Source organism: Pecten maximus, chromosome 11 (genome assembly GCF_902652985.1).
Source record: "Pecten maximus chromosome 11, xPecMax1.1, whole genome shotgun sequence".
Taxonomy (NCBI): domain Eukaryota; kingdom Metazoa; phylum Mollusca; class Bivalvia; order Pectinida; family Pectinidae; genus Pecten; species Pecten maximus.
In genome coordinates, this window is record NC_047025.1 from 40029633 (window position 1) to 40049367 (window position 19735).

Below are 19735 nucleotides of genomic sequence, written 5' to 3' on the forward strand. Positions count from 1 at the left end.
AGTCGATCAATATCCGGGCATATTTCGGACCAAGATGGCGCCCACAGGCGAGAGAAATGAGAATATGGGTGCGATAGCTGGCGATGACGACGATAATGAAGCTCAGAATCTTTGGTAATGCTTACAGAAAACATGTTGGAAATCTTTTGTAGCTATTGCAATCAAAAAGAATGTTTTCGATGGTTAAAAATCATTGTACCAGGGTTTGTAGTTGGACTAAATTCATCATAATTTATCCGTCAACCCTTTTTTGCAGACTCTGAGTCTGAAAGATGCAGACAAGAGCATCGTTTTATTAAAGAACTGATAAACACACAGGAGTGACATTCTAAGATGATCGAGGAAATAGACAGCACTATAATCAGATGTCTAAACTATGTACTTAATTTCCTATCAATGACAGCCGGTTGGTAGAATTTTCTCGCGTGTTGACTATGATGAAAACAAGTGCTATTCGATAACGTTGGTCACATGACTACTGATGTGACAGCTGATGGCAAATAGCTGTAATCACGGCAATATGAAACATTGTTTATAGTTAGAGTTATTATCGAGAAAATGTTTATGCTTTTATTATATAAAGCAATGGAATTTAATTCTGGTGTTTTTAATCAATATGATATTCACCAATATTAATTGCAATGGCTAAAATCTGGTCTGCCTGTTGTATTTTCCCTGCATGGACTTTTACAAATTAATGAGAACAAGGGCTGTTTTTTTTTTTGTTTTTTTTTTTTACCTTTTACATATTAAAGAGAACCAGGGTTGTTTTTAATTGTTTGAATTGTTCTTAATGCATATGATCGTGAAATAACAAGTCCTTACTGTAATAAAATAATATTTTCACACATTTTATCAGTGAAATTTCTCTTGGATGAATAAAGTGATGACAATGAAAGACCACATGGGAATAACTTGTCATGTTCTGTCTGATATGACCTTTAGGAATATATAATAGTAAAGAAATAAATCCAACCCAAACTGGCTGAAAGTATAGTGACCTCTTACTCTTTCTTCTGGCCCTGATACCATGTCTGGTGTGTTGGGCAGTGTGCGAAAGTAACGATAGACCGATAGACCGAGGCCATAGAAAAACCTGTCGGTCTATACAAAAACGTCAGCACAGTAGACCTGATGTCTAAGCAATTAAATTGCTTATTAATGTCTAAAACGTATTTTAAATGTTATAAATAAATAGCATCAATTGCATTTCTCTTAAGTGTTGTTCGTTTTCATGCTTTGTTTGTCCGATCAAGTTCTGTAGACATGTGTACTACGCTAACGTTTCAAACGTCCGGTTGATTGAGGGGAGATCACTCTCAGTCAAGCGCTCCGTTGATACTGATTGCGATACAATATGGCGAACTTCTTACGCTATTATGAGGGGGCTAAACCTAATCAAAAGAGAAAAGGGGCAATACCTTCATCAGAAGATACGACGAAACAAAAACGCAATGCATATGAAGACACAAGGGAACGGGCGTTCATGCCTTACTGGCAGGTAGGAAGGTCATGGCTAAAATTTGACTCTACTAAAATGTGGTGCGAGACTTGCAAGATGTTTGGAAAAAACAAGTCCAACATACAGTCACAGATGTGGTTTGAAGGAACGTCAAACTTCAAAATAGACACCATCAAAGCCCATGAAAAGAGTACGTTACACATTGAATCCGCCAAGGCACAAACAAATATCATAGATAACCCTGCTAAGTCGGAAGGTGTGTCGGCCATACGACTGCTGAATGCTTCAAATTTACGAAATTTACGATAAATAAACACACATATCGCAATGAATTGAAAATCAGAGTTTGTCATTATTTTAGTGGAAAAAATTGCGGTCTATAGAAATTTGGTTGGGTCTATGCCATTTGAAATTTATATAGACCTATTGTCTGTGAAGATTCATGAGTTACTTTCACACACTGGTTGGGCCAGACCACACTTCTATATGATTGACACCGTTTGATGTCCCTAAGATTTTGGTGCAGATAAATTAAAATTAGTCAAAAGGTAACACCTACTTTACGTATAAGTGTAAATGAAGTAATTATTTTAATTACTGTAAAACATCCTATATTGGTGTTCTGTTCTGTTCATGTAGATCCACGCTTTACACTGGTCAAAATTTCGCTCTTGACTCGATGCCATATTGCAAACTAAAGATGTAATTCGTAGACTGACTAATCACCCTATCGGAGCAAAGTGGAGCTGGGGGAAGATATAGCATCTATTTCTATCTACCAACAATCAAACATCAATTTGACATTCTAGACAGGAGTCCTGGATGGGACAAGGTCACTGAGAGCACCTCTGTGTTAATGTGGTGATTCCAAATTTGAATTTCTGTCAGATTATATTTGTTCATTCCTTAATCCTGGTATCTGCATTCTCTAACATTTTACATTTTACATGATTCAGGGCCACCATCTTGGGAGAAGTCCAGTCAAGTTCTGCATCAAATCTTCCATCAACAAAATCAGTATTATTACTTGGTATGTGGTTTGAAGAAAATTCTGTCGCACATTGTTTTCTTTATTACTTTGTTTGAATCAGACATTTTAATATATTAAATTAAGTTAGAAATCTATCCTCTCTATTATTATAGGTTGACTATCAAATTTTTAACTTTAATTTCATAAGGTATCTGTAAAACTTGTTTAATTATTACTCATAATTTTGGCCTGAGACTCATTCTTTTCAAAAACAGTGATTCCAGGACTCACAAGCCCAAATAGCTGTCATGAAATCCGATACAACAAAAATATTGATAGTGATATCGATATTTCTGATATATTGTATTTTCAGGAGATAATGAAAGTGGAAAAACAACACTAGTAGCAAAATTACAAGGTGTAGAAGAACCAAAGAAGGGGACAGGTTTAGAGTACTACTTCATAAATATCAAAGATGAATACAGAGATGGTACGTATAATTACTTGGCATTCATTGGATAGTTGTGCTCAAAGAAAAACAAAAAATACTTTTCATAATAGTTTGAAAAATGAAAAGTAGTAATTCCTTCCAATTTTTTTAAGAGCTACTGTTTTTAAAGCAGTTTCCTATAGTACTGTATTAATTTTTGAAGTGTATATGGGTTTTTTTCAGAAAAAGCACGATTAGGAGTATGGGTGTTAGATGGTGACCCAAGTCACAATGGTTTACTAAAATATTGTGTAACAAAGGACAATTTTGAACATAATCTAGTCGTATTAGTGGCATCCATGTCAAATCCATGGTCAATCATGGAATCTTTGGAGAAGTGGACAAATGTTCTCCGAGAACACATTGACAGACTCAAACTACAGCATGAGGATCGAAGAGAATATGAGGAAAGCTGTAAGTAATTCAGACTACCAATTACAGTGTGTTTGTGTTGTTCAGGATGTCTCATCTGTACAAGTCTGTTTAAGTTTGATAATGTTTCTTTGTCCAGCTCCTAAACAGTATTTTAATGAAATTTGACAAAGGGAAACTTTAAATTGTATAACATTATTGAAATTAGATTGAATGTTACAATGTAACTGGTGGTGCATGTACAACAGGTGGGAACATGGACAGACTATGATACAATAGTGAATGTACTAAATGCCTGGTATTCATTCAGCTCAGGTTCATAAAAAAGAGTGAGAAAAGGATTATGTTATTGATTTCTGGGTGAGTTGTAGCTGTATTACATACAATGCTTTGTACTTACTGGTGTAGGATAAGACATGTATATGTCACTCAATGTAAGGCAGAAGTAAGGAAATCAGGCAATATCATATTTTGAGTGTATATAATATGGATTTGATCATGTCTCTGTTGTTTTACAAGAGGATTTGATTAAATTCAGGAGATTTTTTCCACTCATTTGAGATAGGGCATATTTATCTTCTTTCTTTCTTTTTTTTTTTTTTTTTTTTTTCGAAGAAAATAATTATAGAACTGGGAAAGAATTTCTCAGGAGTGAACTGCAAATTTTTGGAATTGGCTTCAATATGAAAGAATTTCCATCGGGGATAGGGTCCATTATCACCTCTCAAAAGTCACCAGAATTGCACTGCATCTGTTTGTGTAAATGAGGATTTGATCATGTCAGTATTATGTAAATGAGGATTTGATCATGTCAGTATTTTTGTAAACGAGGACTTTATCATGTCGGTATTATGTAAACAAGGATTTGATCATGTCGGTATTATGTAAACAAGGATTTGATCATGACGGTATTATGTAAACAAGGACTTGATCATGTCGGTATTATGTAAACAAGGACTTGATCTTATCGGTATTATGTAAACAAGGATTTGATCATGACGGTATTGTGTAAACAAGGACTTGATCATGTCGGTATTGTGTAAACAAGGACTTGATCATGTCGGTATTGTGTAAACAAGGACTTGATCATGACGGTATTGTGTAAACAAGGACTTGATCATGACAGTATTGAGTAAACAAGGACTTGATCATGTCGGTATTGTGTAAACAAGGACTTGATCATGTCGGTATTGTGTAAACAAGGACTTGATCATGTCGGTATTGTGTAAACAAGGACTTGATCATGTCGGTATTGTGTAAACAAGGACTTGATCATGTCAGTATTATGTAAACAAGGACTTGATCATGACGATATTATGTAAACACGGATTTGGTCATGTCGGTATTATGTAAACAAGGATTTGATCATGTCAGTATTATATAAACAAGAACTTGATCATGTAGGTATTATGTAAACAAGGACTTGATCATGTCGGTATTGTGTAAACAAGGACTTGATCATGTCGGTATTGTGTAAACAAGGACTTGATCATGTCGGTATTGTGTAAACAAGGACTTGATCATGACGGTATTATGTAAACACGGATTTGGTCATGTCGGTATTATGTAAACAAGGATTTGATCATGTCAGTATTATATAAACAAGAACTTGATCATGTAGGTATTATGTAAACAAGGACTTGATCATGTCGGTATTATGTAAACAAGGACTTGATTATGTCAGTATTATGTAAACAAGGACTTGATTATGTCAGTATTATGTAAACAAGGACTTGATCATGTCAGTATTATGTAAACAAGGACTTGATCATGTCAGTATTGTGTAAACAAAGACTTGATCATGTCGGTATTATGTAAACAAGGACTTGATCAAGAAGAATCTTAATGCATAAGATGTTTGTAAGGATGAAAACAAACAATTATACCATATGTTGTTGTACTGTTCATGTCACGTTTCAGTGGTGAGGTTCTTCCAGGAGTACACCGAGCCAGAGGAGGGTCAATCTTCACAATCTGTGGCCGCCCCCAGGCGAGATGTGAACCCCCTTCATCCTTCAGCCTCACATACAGAGGAAGACAGAGTACTACTACCCCTAGGGGAAAACACCCTGTCACAGAACCTAGGTATTCCAATTGTAGTGGTCATTACCAAGGTAAGCATTCGTAACCACACATCATTTCGGGATTTTGGGAGTTGGTCGACCTTGTACTAAAATTTGAATCTGGAATCTGAAATTTGGTAAAACAGCATCGTTGCTTTGACAGTTGTCAGTTTTTGTGGGTACATTTCTAACTTGAAAACTAGGTTAAATTTAGTTAGAAATAAAAAAAAAAAAAAAAAATACTTGGACTATTTTCAGTTGAAAATATGGAGTGTAATACCAGACCTTACAGTCATCTGGCAAAATTCCTGTGCTTGTCTAAGGACCTGGATATCTATTCTCTGAGTCACATTGTTATATCACTACTGTACTTTATAGGACAAATTTGTACCAATATTTAATAATTTCAAGACTTTTCAACTTGATCTATTTTGTAAGAAATCTTAATCTGAAAGATTTGAATTAACTCAACCTGTAGTCACATCACCTTGCGGGTTCTGACTTGTGGTAATTCCGGTAAATCTAAATCACATAGGAGGACTCCAGAAATAGAGAAAATCTTTGATTTTAATTTGTTGGTGCTGGAGAAATGACAGCTTATTATATGGTACAGTTTGAATTTGATGACTTTATGTTGAAATGTTGTTATATTTTCTAATTACTGAATTTCAGACTGATGCAATCTCCACACTAGAGAAAGAACATGACTACAGGGAGGAGCATTTTGACTTCATCCAGCAACACATAAGGAAATTCTGCTTGCAAAGTATCCTTTTGTCCTGCCCAGACACTCTTCATGTAGATTTTGAATTCTCCCACAGTTCACCGATTTATCTCCAGTTTTAGACTTGGGAGATTTCTCTGTCAACCCCTAGGGTATGACAGATTGTACGCCTTGCACTGCCTTTGGGGTGTGACAAAGAAATCTCAACCCTCGGGGAAATTCATAAATGTCCAACCTTTGGCAAGTCTCGGGTTGGATGTTCATGAATCCCCCCTTGGGTTGAGATTTCTTTGTCACACCCCCAAGGCAGGGAAAGATAACATTAATCTACTTGCCTGAAGGGACATCAAAAATTTTTGATTCTTGTCCTGAGTATCTACTTGGGGTGATTAATGTGTTGAAATAAAAATGAACATTTGTGGCTGTAGAGCTGCATGTTTGCCACTAAAAACTGTTTTCCTTAACCATTTCTAGTTGGTGCTGCCTTAGTGTACACATCTGTGAAGGAAGATAAAAACTGTGATTTGTTGTATAGGTATTTTGAACATAGAATATATGGATTCCCCTTCTCACAACAGGCGTATGTTGTAGAAAAGGACAGTGTATTTGTGTAAGTATCACTGTAAATCTCTCTAGTTTTCTATTTCATAAAAATGTACTAGAATGTAGAATGATTACCACCTTAATTAGTAGTATTTTAGTACAAATAGATGAAGTATAAATGTCACATTATAAATGTATCAAATATCTTATCTTTCATCTGGTGAAACTTGTAGCAAGAAATCAAATTGAAAATAGTTTGCTATGTTAAAATTCTTCACTGCCACTGTTTTGATTACTGTGGTTAATTCTGCAGTCTTCGTGGAGTGAATGCGAGCATATATAACAAAGAATAAAGTTATTTGTGTGAAATAGTTATATAAATGTAAATAATATCATTACATATACCACCAATATGTTCCATTGGGTGTCTCAGCACTCAGTAGCTTTAACATTGTAGGGAAGTTTCATGAGTGAATATAAAGATTCTCCTGAAAAATGACTGCAGGATAAACTAGTGATTTCTGACATGTCTGATGATATAAGAGATCTTGTCTCTATTGGTACTATACAGTACCATTCCAATTACAATAATATAATATCAGAATCCAAGGGTTTGATTGAAGATATTGTGCTATAACTCATCTGTGAAAGTCATATTGATTGGGAGGTTGTTCCTCTGTAATCTTAACAATCAATATAATGATGGAGCACTTTTATATCTGGGAGTCAATGAAATGAGTAACCATTAACCTTGGGTAATAACATAATATTCCAAGGATGCAGATCTTGACATGATACAAACTATTAGAAACACTTGAACTTCTTATTTGTGGATCACTCCAGTCCATATATTGTATATTATGAATTACAATAGGAATTTCAGACACATTTATCACATCTTATTCTTTCGTTATTGAACATATCAGAACCATTGTATTTTCAGTCCTACTGGCTGGGATAACGAAAAGAAGATAAAGATTTTATATGAAAACCTCAGCAGCATGAAGGCCGAGGACTGTTATGAAGATGTTATAGTGAAACCAATGACGAGAAAGGTGTGTACCCAAATATATACACTTACACAAGCTAATTGAAGCTCAAACTCATTTACCTGTAATGAATGAAAAAATCAATTGGCGAAAATAATTTCATCATCAATTGAACATCTATATTTAGCTTTTACAGTGTATATTATTGTAATTGTTTAGTGAAGCTTACATATAAATGATGGAAATGTTTCAGCCTGTACAGCGGGATGCAGAGGTGATAGCTGAAGATGAACAAGTTTTCTTGGTGAAACAACAAATGCAGTTGAGCAAACAGCCGGCACCTGGTGCAGCTGGAGTAAGTCCTTTACCGTTAAATCATAAAGTGTATAGTTATGGTTATATTTTCGTGACATACATCACGCAGGTGTTTTACTGTAATTCAACAATACCTTTCCTCCGTAGTCAACAGACATATTGTAAATTTCTTTGAAACTTTTGTCAGATTTCATTTAAACTTGGTTTATAGTAGAATTTATGGGTTAAAAGTGCAAAATATTCAAATGATAATTAACATAATTTCTAAATGTTTACCATCAATTTAGACCAACTATTTATCCTGAAACTTAGTGCTGGAAATTCACTTCTTAACTTACCCTAAGATGAACAAGATTACAAATCCTCATACAGAGGCTAACCCCACATCTCCACAGTCAAGTGAATGGTAGATTACAAGTCCTCTTTGAGAGGCTAACCCCACATCTCCACGGTCAAGTGAATGGTAGATTACAAATCCTCATACAGAGGCTAACCCCACATCTCCACAGTCAAGTGAATGGTAGATTACAAGTCCTCTTTGAGAGGCTAACCCCACATCTCCACAGTCAAGTGAATGGTAGATTACAAATCCTCATCGAGAGGCTAACCCCACATCTCCACGGTCAAGTGAATGGTAGATTACAAATCCTCATCGAGAGGCTAACCCCACATCTCCACGGTCAAGTGAATGGTAGATTACAAGTCCTCTTTGAGAGGCTAACCCCACATCTCCACGGTCAAGTGAATGGTAGATTACAAATCCTCATCGAGAGGCTAACCCCACATCTCCACGGTCAAGTGAATGGTAGATTACAAATCCTCATCGAGAGGCTAACCCCACATCTCCACAGTCAAGTGAATGGTAGATTACAAATCCTCATACAGAGGCTAACCCCACATCTCCACAGTCAAGTGAATGGTAGATTACAAATCCTCATCGAGAGGCTAACCCCACATCTCCACAGTCAAGTGAATGGTAGATTACAAATCCTCATACAGAGGCTAACCCCACATCTCCACAGTCAAGTGAATGGTAGATTACAAATCCTCATTCAGAGGCTAACCCCACATCTCCACAGTCAAGTGAATGGTAGATTACAAATCCTCATTCAGAGGCTAACCCCACATCTCCATGGTCAAGTGAATGGTAGATTACAAATCCTCATCGAGAGGCTAACCCCACATCTCCACAGTCAAGTGAATGGTAGATTACAAATCCTCCTCATACAGAGGCTAACCCCACATCTCCAGTCAAGTGAATGGTAGATTACAAATCCTCATCAAGAGGCTAACCCCACATCTCCACAGTCAAGTGAATGGTAGATTACAAATCCTCATTCAGAGGCTAACCCCACATCTCCATGGTCAAGTGAATGGTAGATTACAAATCCTCATACAGAGGGTAACCCCACATCTCCACAGTCAAGTGAATGGTAGATTACAAATCCTCATACAGAGGCTAACCCCACATCTCCACGGTCAAGTGGATGGTAGATTACAAATCCTCCTCATCGAGAGGCTAACCCCACATCTCCACGGTCAAGTGAATGGTAGATTACAAATCCTCATCGAGAGGCTAACCCCACATCTCCACGGTCAAGTGAATGGTAGATTACAAATCCTCATCGAGAGGCTAACCCCACATCTCCACAGTCAAGTGAATGGTGGATTACAAATCCTCATCGAGAGGCTAACCCCACATCTCCACAGTCAAGTGAATGGTAGATTACAAATCCTCATCGAGAGGCTAACCCCACATCTCCACGGTCAAGTGAATGGTAGATTACAAATCCTCATCAAGAGGCTAACCCCACATCTCCACGGTCAAGTGAATGGTAGATTACAAATCCTCATACAGAGGCTAACCCCACATCTCCACTGTCAAGTGGATGGTGGATTACAAATCCTCATCGAGAGGCTAACCCCACATCTCCACGGTCAAGTGAATGGTAGATTACAAATCCTCATCGAGAGGCTAACCCCACATCTCCACGGTCAAGTGAATGGTAGATTACAAATCCTCATACAGAGGCTAGCCCCACATCTCCACTGTCAAGTGAATGGTAGATTACAAATCCTCATCGAGAGGCTAGTCTTAAATGTCTGCTGTGGAGTTCAAAGGTGTCAATGTCCTCTTCTTGTAAATGGCAATTTATTTAATCATTCAATACATCGCGTGACACTTGCTCAATGGAAGCTAGATTTCTCTCAACAGTTTGTATGTTGTTCTTTTTTCCATAGATAGTTCAGATTAATTTACTTTGAAATTAACACTATCAAGTAGCAACTTGTTTTCAAACCCAATTGATATGCAAGTAACTTAACCTATCTATTGTATTTCCTTGTTTTTATGAAGGAGTCACCTCTACGACCGCCAGCAGCTGCAACCAACAAGCAGAGCACATCACCACGACCAACAACCCCTCAGGCCAGTAGTTCTCCTAAAAAGGCATGTATTTGCAGTGTTGTGGTGACATTTTTCTTCATTTTCTTTTCATTTGATTTTGATTGTGTAATGTTATAGATTGGATTGCTTAATATTTGGTTTATGAATTATTTTTTCGAGAACTGTGCCTGAATTGAATTACTGTTCTTGCATGTTCAAAACTAGGTCATAGTTATGGAGTAGGTTACAGTAATGATACAATTTTGTATTTGTTTTGTTGTGCTTAGTTTAATTATAGAATGCTGAGGAGATTGTTTGTTGTAACATTATTAAAATTCATATTTATTAAATTTTCTCAAAATATATTTTAACACTGGTAAGATTTTGCTCTTTTGTTTGTTTTTGATTTAGAGGGTGGTAAGTTGATTTTAATCTCTGGTGAAATGATATAAAGCACTATTTCATTGTCATCCATTGTCATTTCATCTCTATATAGACTTGCTTCTGAATCTGTAACTATGTCAATTTTATTTGAATTTTCAGCATCAAAACTCTCAGAAAACTTAACTCTGTCTATTGATAGCTGATATGTGCATGCTGAAAATGTCTAGAAAATGAAAATCCTAGTGTTGATCTCATTGGAATCTTAAGTGATCTTAATTTCGCAGTTGTTCCCAAATTTCATTTCAATTTAAGTTGTGTTTTTTCACTATGTGTGGAACTACCTATTTTTGCATGGTATATGTAATGTATTGAAACAATTTCATTTGCTTTGAATTTACAATTTTCATATAATTTCTCTGAATGTTAAAATTTTGTATAATAATTTTTTTCTACCACATATATTATTCTCTTTATATAATGTTACAGATTGAGGCTTTAGTGTAGGTCGTCTGAGTGATATTGTCTATATAATTTGTTACAAAGGTTTTAGTGTAGGTCGTCTGAGTGATATTGTCTATATAAATTGTTACAGAGGTTTTAGTGTAGGTCGTCTGAGTGATATTGTCTATATAAATTATTACAAAGGTTTTAGTGTAGGTCGTCTGAGTGATATTGTCTATATAAATTGTTACAGAGGTTTTAGTGTAGGTCATCTGAGGGATATTGTCTATATAAATTGTAACAGAGGTTTTAGTGTAGGTCGTCTGAGTGATATTGTCTATGTAAATTGTTACAGAGGTTTTAGTGTAGGTCATCTGAGTGATATTGTCTATATAAATTGTTACAGAGGTTTAGTGTAGGTCGTCTGAGTGATATTGTCTATATAAATTGTTACAGAGGTTTTAGTGTAGGTCGTCTGAGTGATATTGTCTATATAAATTGTTACAGAGGTTTTAGTGTAGGTCGTCTGAGTGATATTGTCTATATAATTTGTTATAGAGGTTTTAGTATAGGTCATCTGCTATAATCAGTCACTGTAGCGTCATCAAATTGTATCACCATATTAGATGTGTATACACAACTCTGCAGAACTCACATCTTTAACGCAGTGGACTGTTATTTACCTAGAAATTCTATGTGATAAACAGAATTATTACTAAAGAGAAGTAATGCAAGTAAATAGCATCGACTTTAGTCTAGAAAGAGGTTAGGACATGGAGAATTAGAATAAAATATAGAGCATCATAAAGTATGAGGAAGTAATTGGAGTAAAAAGTATGTAATCAGTGTAAAAAGTATCTACGTTACGTTGTACTACATAGCAGAGATAGGGAGGAGAACTACCTGGGAACAGCCTGTGTCGGGGCATGGAGCATCTCGATGCATGATACATAGGTTTGGGTTATAGTATTAATAGATTATTAAGACAGTTTAGGCAATGATGTCAGCTGGGTGGAAGTTTTTGTTTTGGGAAATACAGGGTATATTTTACGCTCTGTAGAATAATAACCTCTAATGTATAAACAGATCTATACCCATTACTAATCAAACTAACTATCATCAGCATATTTAATCCCAGACTCCAAATAATGGTTGCTTGTTCTAAAATATAAAACTGGAGATACAAACAAGATATGACAACAGTAAAGACATTACAATATTTTGTTCTGCTAAAATAAAAGTGTGTATTTAAGTATATTCTGCTAGTTTTACATATATTTATACCTAAACTAGTATAAATCTTACTGTTTTCTACAACAAACATGTGGTATTTTAGCTAGGAACTGTAAGCTAGATTGTGTCAGATCTAGTGACTACCATGTCTCACACAAACATCATGTTGCCAATGATAGCACTGTGTTTGTTTCACATGGTATTTGCATTATGTATTTCAAAATTTTCCTTTCGAGATGTTGACACAAGATTAATGACAGCTTTGTAAGATATTTCTTACACAATTGTATGGATTCATGTGTATAATAAATCTAAAAATCAGTTGGAATTCATGAATAGTTTAAAGGCATTCTAATATTACACAGAATGTTCATATATTTTCTTACATCAGTTTGCAAATAGATTACATATTGGTATACATATGTGTCACAAATTACTTTTGGGTAGAATAAGATGCTTATTTATGACATGTATTAGGACAGTGACCATGGTAAGTTATAAATATAATACAATTATCGTTTTAATATGAAGTGGTCGTGGGTACTGTCTTTCCTAGTGTCATACTGAGAAAGCTTCAGAGTACATACTTTTGTTAACACCCAATATGTAAAAGAGGATTTCATGATTTATTGTGTGTAAGGATACATCACATTGTTGAATTGTTCCTTCACACCTGTACATTTAACACCTGTATCTTTCACATTATAACACAGACATCACCATTCTCATTGTAGCTGGACGGCAAGAATCCTCAGAACACCAGTGAAGGGATGTTAGCTAACTTCTTCAACAGTCTACTGAACAAAAACACACGCACACCTGTCCCAACTAAAGCAGGTAAATATCCGACTGACAAACTCTGACGTGTTACATCATCTTTCTACAGGGAATGAAAGTTTGGCTCTGACTTGTAGTTTTTGAGGGAAAGATTATCTATTTGTTAGATTTGTGTATTTTATTTTACCCATTTTGACTTTGTGACTGTGTGCCTCGGTCCATGTAAACACTGCATGTTAACTAACGTGTAGATAGACTGGCAATGTGGCTATTATGTCCTCTAGTATTGTATGTTACTATTTATAGTTATTTCCAAAGACTACTCTCTGCTATGTCCAACCAAAGAAATACTAATTTATGCATTTTGAAACATGTTTGCCTATTAAGATCTGAATTCCTGGTTTTCATCTGGTGAAATTTGAAAATTTCAAGGACTTAGCGACAGTCTTCTGACAAAGTTGACACTGGGTATGATGTTAACAATGGAGCACTAGTATTTGAGTATGTTGTGTATGGTAGTAAACCTGTTTATACATTGTTATTATGAGAGCAGTGGTTGACAGTGGTAAGTGTGTTGGTATTAGCTGTGGTGGGCGGGTCAGGTTTATAAGGTAAAGGCTTTCGTATCCCATAGATACAACACAGGATAATGATAGTCATTCATGAGCTTATTCAAAGACGTTACAGTTATAAATGCTTTTGGAAAAGAATTGCTAAGAGAATTAAGCTGATTGATTACAGGTAAGTCAGATTTAAATGTTAAAAACATCCAACAGAATTGCTTCTGCAGAAGGATAGTATTTGATCATTGATCTATGTTAAGAGAAAGCCAAAATCTAAAGCTGGTGATGGGGTAGATGACAGTCATGCTTTAGGGGAAAGGTAGTGATATTGGCAGCATGGTCATCTCCAGATCTTCACAAGCCAGGTGATTTGTACTTGTATGTAGGTAGTCCACCAACACCCAGTCGGTTCGCAATCAAGACTAAATTGCATGCCAACATGGAGCAGGGAAGTTTGAATTCTTTGTTAAACCAAACCAGAGGTAAACCGTTGAAGGCCCACCCAGGTCTGTAGTCCGCTAGGTACCCTAGATGTGTCTAACACGGTCTGATCACATAACTAGCTGGGGCGTCTCCATTCTACTGCCTACTACCTGTCAGTCGTACACCCAGCTGTATACACACATCAATTTATCTGTCCTCAAATATTTTGTTACTTGTGTAAGTTTTATAATTTTAACAATTTTATAGTTTTTTTAGGTCATTGATACAGAAAATCAAATTTTGGAATAACTCTTTTAACATCCAGGAGTTTTTATTGAATGCAGTGTAATATGATTTCACAAGTTTATATCATTTTTAAAAAAATACACAAAAATCAATCTGACTGCATATCTAGAATGAAAAAATCAGTAACAGAGATGCCATGAAGTATTTATTTTGAGGTCCTGATGTAATATCAGAAGATGGTGTGTGTACATGGGTTTATACCTGAGGATAGGCTGTGACAGGAGAGTTGTCACATGAGTCTTGCTGTGGCAGTCAAGCTAGACTAGGCTCTACTCGTTTAAAAACATCTCTCCATCATCTAGTGTGATCTCAAACTAGCATTGAGGCTTTGCTATTAATGCATATTTTAAGGTAACATGGGATGTTTGTGATATAACTACAATGTTGTGGACAATTCTCTAATTCAAAGTCAGTAGAATGAATTCAGACTACTGAATTCAAAATCACTGTAGCTACAATTGTGTGAGGAAAAATACATAGTTGAAGCTATCTTTTACATGGATGACATACTGTCAAGTTTTGCTAATTTAAACAGTTTATATTTACTATTATCTGTAAAGGTATACACTATAAATATGATACCCTCTCTTTATTATATGGATGGTTATATACCCCCATTGGCCTCTGTATGAGAGTATAATGTTCAGTCTATTTGTCCATCTGTCCGTCTTATAACCATTGTGATAATACTAGGGGTCATTTTCTGAGCCGATTTTAATTATATATCATATAGGTCTTCCGACAAATTTAAATATGGGCATCATCGGTCATGGGATCAAGGTCTCTGTTATTTAAATAAAATATTGCTGTCTTATGATTTAGAGACATTGATAAAATTTTACATGTTTAACATACCTTGATGGAAAGTAGTTTATTAGATATGTTGAAGTACGAGTGTGATTTCAAAGGTTAAAGGTCACTTTTACTATAAATAGAATTTTAGCATACTCTTGATAATTCTAGAGGCTTTTATCACTTGACAAGTATCTTGGCTTTGTTATTGGACAAAGGTAAATGTCACTAACTTAACTAGAATATGGATTTAGCAGAAACACGGTTCCACCCTGCTTGCATTCTTCAGAATCACTTCTCTACTTGACGTTAGTGATTTCCAAATTTAAGAATTAAAATAATTCCATAACAATAAAATGACAGTGTTGTTTTATCTATAACATGTGGTCAAAGGTTAATACCAATTATTTTTGTAGAAAAACGGGGAAGAATCACAAAAGGTGTCAGGCCGTAGCAAGTAGTACATCAGCTTCCATAGCATTCTATTTACTGTCAAACGCTTTTATTAGTTTCCTTTAGATGTTTTCATGATCCTGGAATTTCATTTTTTAAAAGTAATTAGTTTTAGTTGCAGTCAATTTGTATGTACACCTGTCAATTACCTGGCATGATAATGTGAGATTAGTTTCTTCATGTGTATAGGACCCTGTCTTTATCATAGACAAGCATGTTGTGCACTGGCGATGGCGACATCTTTCGTGATAACCACTGTTTGATGGCGACATCTTTCGTGATAACCACTGTTTGATGCCTTTCTCTTGATACATTTTACAAATAGTTTCTGTCTAGTTGTAAAAAGAATTGTAATTTAATCAAAAAGAAACAATACCACATGTATATCCTACATTATGCATATTGATTTTAATCCAGAGTTTGTTGGAAGATGGCAAAAAACCTGAAACATCCTTATAATTTCAACAGCTTCTGCTGCTATGATAATATATAATGATGCTAAATTTTAATTGTCAACAGAATTTTTTCAGTTTTATTTGGGTGTTTTACAATGCCATGCTTACAGTTGTCCTGAGAAGAGTATTAGACAGTGTAGAATCTATATATTTACAATCATCCCTCAATAAATATTTTTCTGGTTTTTGTAACAAAGATGTTGGAAAGGTGTTAGACAATTTTGTCCGTGTTTTCTTGATTTGCTGAAGCTATATTGATGTGTTGTGTGGTGAAGAACCTGGAACTGCAGTTTTTGCTGTTTTAATTTACATTCATTACTTTATAATATTTTATTATGTAATTATCTTTCATAATTTCTCTTCACTTTTCTACACTGTATTGAAGTTCTGTTTCCATCGTTAATAATTGTTCTGAATACTACTGCTATATAAATCCAATGGCAAGCATTCTCTAACATAATCATAAAAACTTCTTTACTATCAAAAAGTCAGTATAATTGGAAGAATATATAATTGGTATTAGATATGTAATATATAAGAATATGAGTGGTATGATAACTATAATACATTGTCTACAAAATCTAGACCTTCGCTGACTTGACACAATAATAATGTAACTTTTTCTGACAGACAAAGCTGCTGTTACACGGGACGCCACAGCTGAACTGGAGAGACTGACACGATCAAAGAAAACACCAGAGGCCAAACCAAACGGGCCTGACAGCTCTGCATCCTGATCTTATACAGGGACAAGAGGACAGAAACTTACACCAAAGTACTACAGATCCACACCAAGCCCACAACAAACTAGACCATTTTTCGACGATATCAAGATTTCGCTATAGCCTCACAAGTCAACATGGCGACTTTCTTGAATTTATCTTCAGCCTTTTCATCAGTGTTGTGTTCAAAATGACTCGTACAAAGTTTAACAGACTTATTAGTAGTTCTATAAATGGGTTGTAAGTTTGTCTGGCCCAGTAATTTTGACGATTTTTAGTCCACAGACAGAGCTGTAATATGCTGGTGTGTGCATCTGTAATGGCCTCCGGCCGGCTTCCAGCCTGGTGTCTGAGATCTGTGGTACACTCCAAGTACACAGGTTTGAACATTAGACATACCTACATGACCCTTGAAACTATTCTACAATATCTTTTCATGCTAGAACCAGGAAAGTCCTAACAAACTGTGTTGATGTAAAATTTAATTGAACTTCCTTCATTGGCAAGGTAGTAAATGCCTGTTTGAGAATACAGAGTACATATGGAGTAATAAACTAGACATCCCGGTATGTGGTGACCATATGTAACACAGTACTATTGCTAGGACACCTGTACATACAGATTTTGCAGAATTTGTTGATAATGCTGCCACCTTTTCGTTGGGTTCATGCGTAATGGTATTTATCTGGCTGGTCAATTGGGATATGGGTAAAGTGTCCCCTGTTCAGTGATTTTGAAATTGCTTGAAGATGAAAAGAAAGACTGGTATACTTTCTTTATGTAAGTTATAAAAAAATCTGTACAGTGTTGTAAAATTTTTATGTTTATTGAAGTATGCCTGTGCGATTTATTTCCCCAGAAATAAATGATTATATGAAGAGAATTATCACTGAAAGCTACTGTCATACCAACTGTTAAGCACATGTGATACACAAACTTGTACATGTTATTTTATTTATTTATGTGTGTATAGATGAGATGTGGCATATTACTCTCTTGTTTTAAACAAGTTTTCTCTCCGTGTTTGTAAATCAGGAAATACTTTGTGACATTTTTTCCTTCATGAATGTTTGGTGTATGGTTGGAGAGACTAGCAGTGCCCCTGGATATCACTAAGGTTTCTTCGTTATTAAAGCTAGTGTTGATTAAAACAAATCTGTTTCAGTCTCACTTAAGCCCTTTTCATCCATTTTGCAAAAAAAAAACGTCTATTTAATCAATATATGTAACCATGTACTGATCTGTTAAACTGACAAGAAATGTTACCAAATCTTCCCTGATTTACATGACTATGTGCTTATTTGGCTTGTATGATTTTTCCTGACCACATCATCTGCTATATTACAATTCTATGTGTTCACAAAGTTAGTGACTGGTGCATATATATTTACAAAATAACAATTTACCCAATCTCATATAGAATCAGGAGTATACTGTATACCAGTTAATAAATATACCTACATCTGTTTTATAGGAGGTTATAAAGATGAACTTATCTGATTATTATATTAATCACATTATACAGTCACAATACTAGGTTAGATCTCCAAGTATAGGGTAGAGTAGAAAAAACACAAGTCAGGTCTACAATACAAATACCAGATATACAATACAAATACCGGGTATACAATACAAATACCGGGTATACAATACAAATACCGGGTATACAATACAATACCAGGTATACAATACAAATATCAGGTCTACAAAACAAATACCAGGTATACAATACCAATACAAATACCAGGTATACAATACAAATACCAGGTATACAATACAAACACCAGGTATACGATACAAATATCAGGTATACAATACAAATACCGGGTATACAATACAAATACCAGGTATACAATACAAATACCAGGTATACAATACAAATACCAGGTATACAATACAAATACCGGGTATACAATATAAATACCAGGTATACAATACAAATACCAGGTATACAATACAAATACCAGGTATACGATACAATTACCAGGTATATGATACAAATACCAGGTATACAATACAAATACCAGGTATATGATACAAATTACCAGGTATATGATACAATTACCAGGTATACAATACAAATACCAGGTATACAATACAAATACCAGGTATACAATACAAATACCAGGTATACAATACAAATACCGGGTATACAATACAAATACTGGGTATACAATACAAATACCAGGTCTACAATACAAATACCGGGTATACAATACAAATATCAGGTTTACAATACAAATACCAGGTCTACAATACAAATACCAGTTATACAATACAAATACCGGGTATACAATACAAATACCGGGTATACAATACAAATACCGGGTATACAATACAAATACCAGGTATACAATATAAATACCAGGTATACAATACAAATACTGGGTATACAATACAAATACCAGGTCTACAATACAAATACCGGGTATACAATACAAATATCAGGTTTACAATACAAATACCAGGTCTACAATACAAATACCAGGTATACAATACAAATACCAGGTATACCCTATGTAAACATACCCACAGAACACTGACTATAGTTGATGAGATAAGACCTGACAATAGACGTGGTCATGTAGATGGTAAACCAGTAATAACTATATAAAATACCAATTATTGATATAAAGCCCCGATATCACAAAACATCTTAGGTAACTTGGCTCTCAAGATGGAAATTATCATAAAGGCTATATTTTTTCTCGGTCATTAATTTTAAAGGTTGGGAATTATTTCTATGTCAAAGACCACCACTAGATAGGAAAGAGTGACGAGAAATGTTTACTGGCAATATTTGCTGGAAAATGTGGAACTTGGATTTAAGCAGTTTGTGATACCGGGATCAGGTATAAATGTTAACCAGGTA

At 35.1% G+C, this 19735-nt stretch overlaps 1 protein-coding gene across 5 annotated transcripts; it reads left to right on the forward strand.

The window, feature by feature from the left end:
• The first annotated feature begins 4 nt into the window (after positions 1 to 4).
• LOC117338388 (cytoplasmic dynein 1 light intermediate chain 2-like) lies at positions 5 to 18348 on the forward strand. Of its 5 annotated transcripts, XM_033899729.1 has the most exons (14): positions 5 to 114; positions 2419 to 2492; positions 2806 to 2922; positions 3106 to 3336; positions 5215 to 5408; positions 6030 to 6123; positions 6556 to 6691; positions 7568 to 7679; positions 7867 to 7968; positions 10285 to 10377; positions 10726 to 10731; positions 13107 to 13209; positions 13703 to 13714; positions 16772 to 18348. In XM_033899729.1, exons 1-14 carry the CDS (start codon positions 35 to 37, stop codon positions 16876 to 16878), a joined length of 1461 nt encoding a protein of 486 aa, XP_033755620.1. In that variant the 5' UTR covers positions 5 to 34; the 3' UTR covers positions 16879 to 18348. The 5 variants fall into 5 exon arrangements, with proteins under 5 accessions (XP_033755620.1, XP_033755622.1, XP_033755621.1 ...); XM_033899731.1 differs by lacking the exon at positions 13703 to 13714; XM_033899730.1 differs by lacking the exon at positions 10726 to 10731.
• Positions 18349 to 19735: the final 1387 nt, after the last annotated feature.

What these genes read in the sequence shown, in the direction of transcription:
- LOC117338388 (XM_033899729.1), top strand. Translation starts at nt 35, where the DNA reads ATGGCGCCCACAGGCGAGAGAAATGAGAATATGGGTGCGATAGCTGGC. An exon ending in AAGAGAATATGAGGAAAGCT is followed by an intron (nt 3,337 to 5,214) that starts GTAAGTAATTCA and finishes GTCACGTTTCAG; the next exon opens with TGGTGAGGTTCTTCCAGGAG. An exon ending in GAAAAGGACAGTGTATTTGT is followed by an intron (nt 6,692 to 7,567) that starts GTAAGTATCACT and finishes TTGTATTTTCAG; the next exon opens with TCCTACTGGCTGGGATAACG.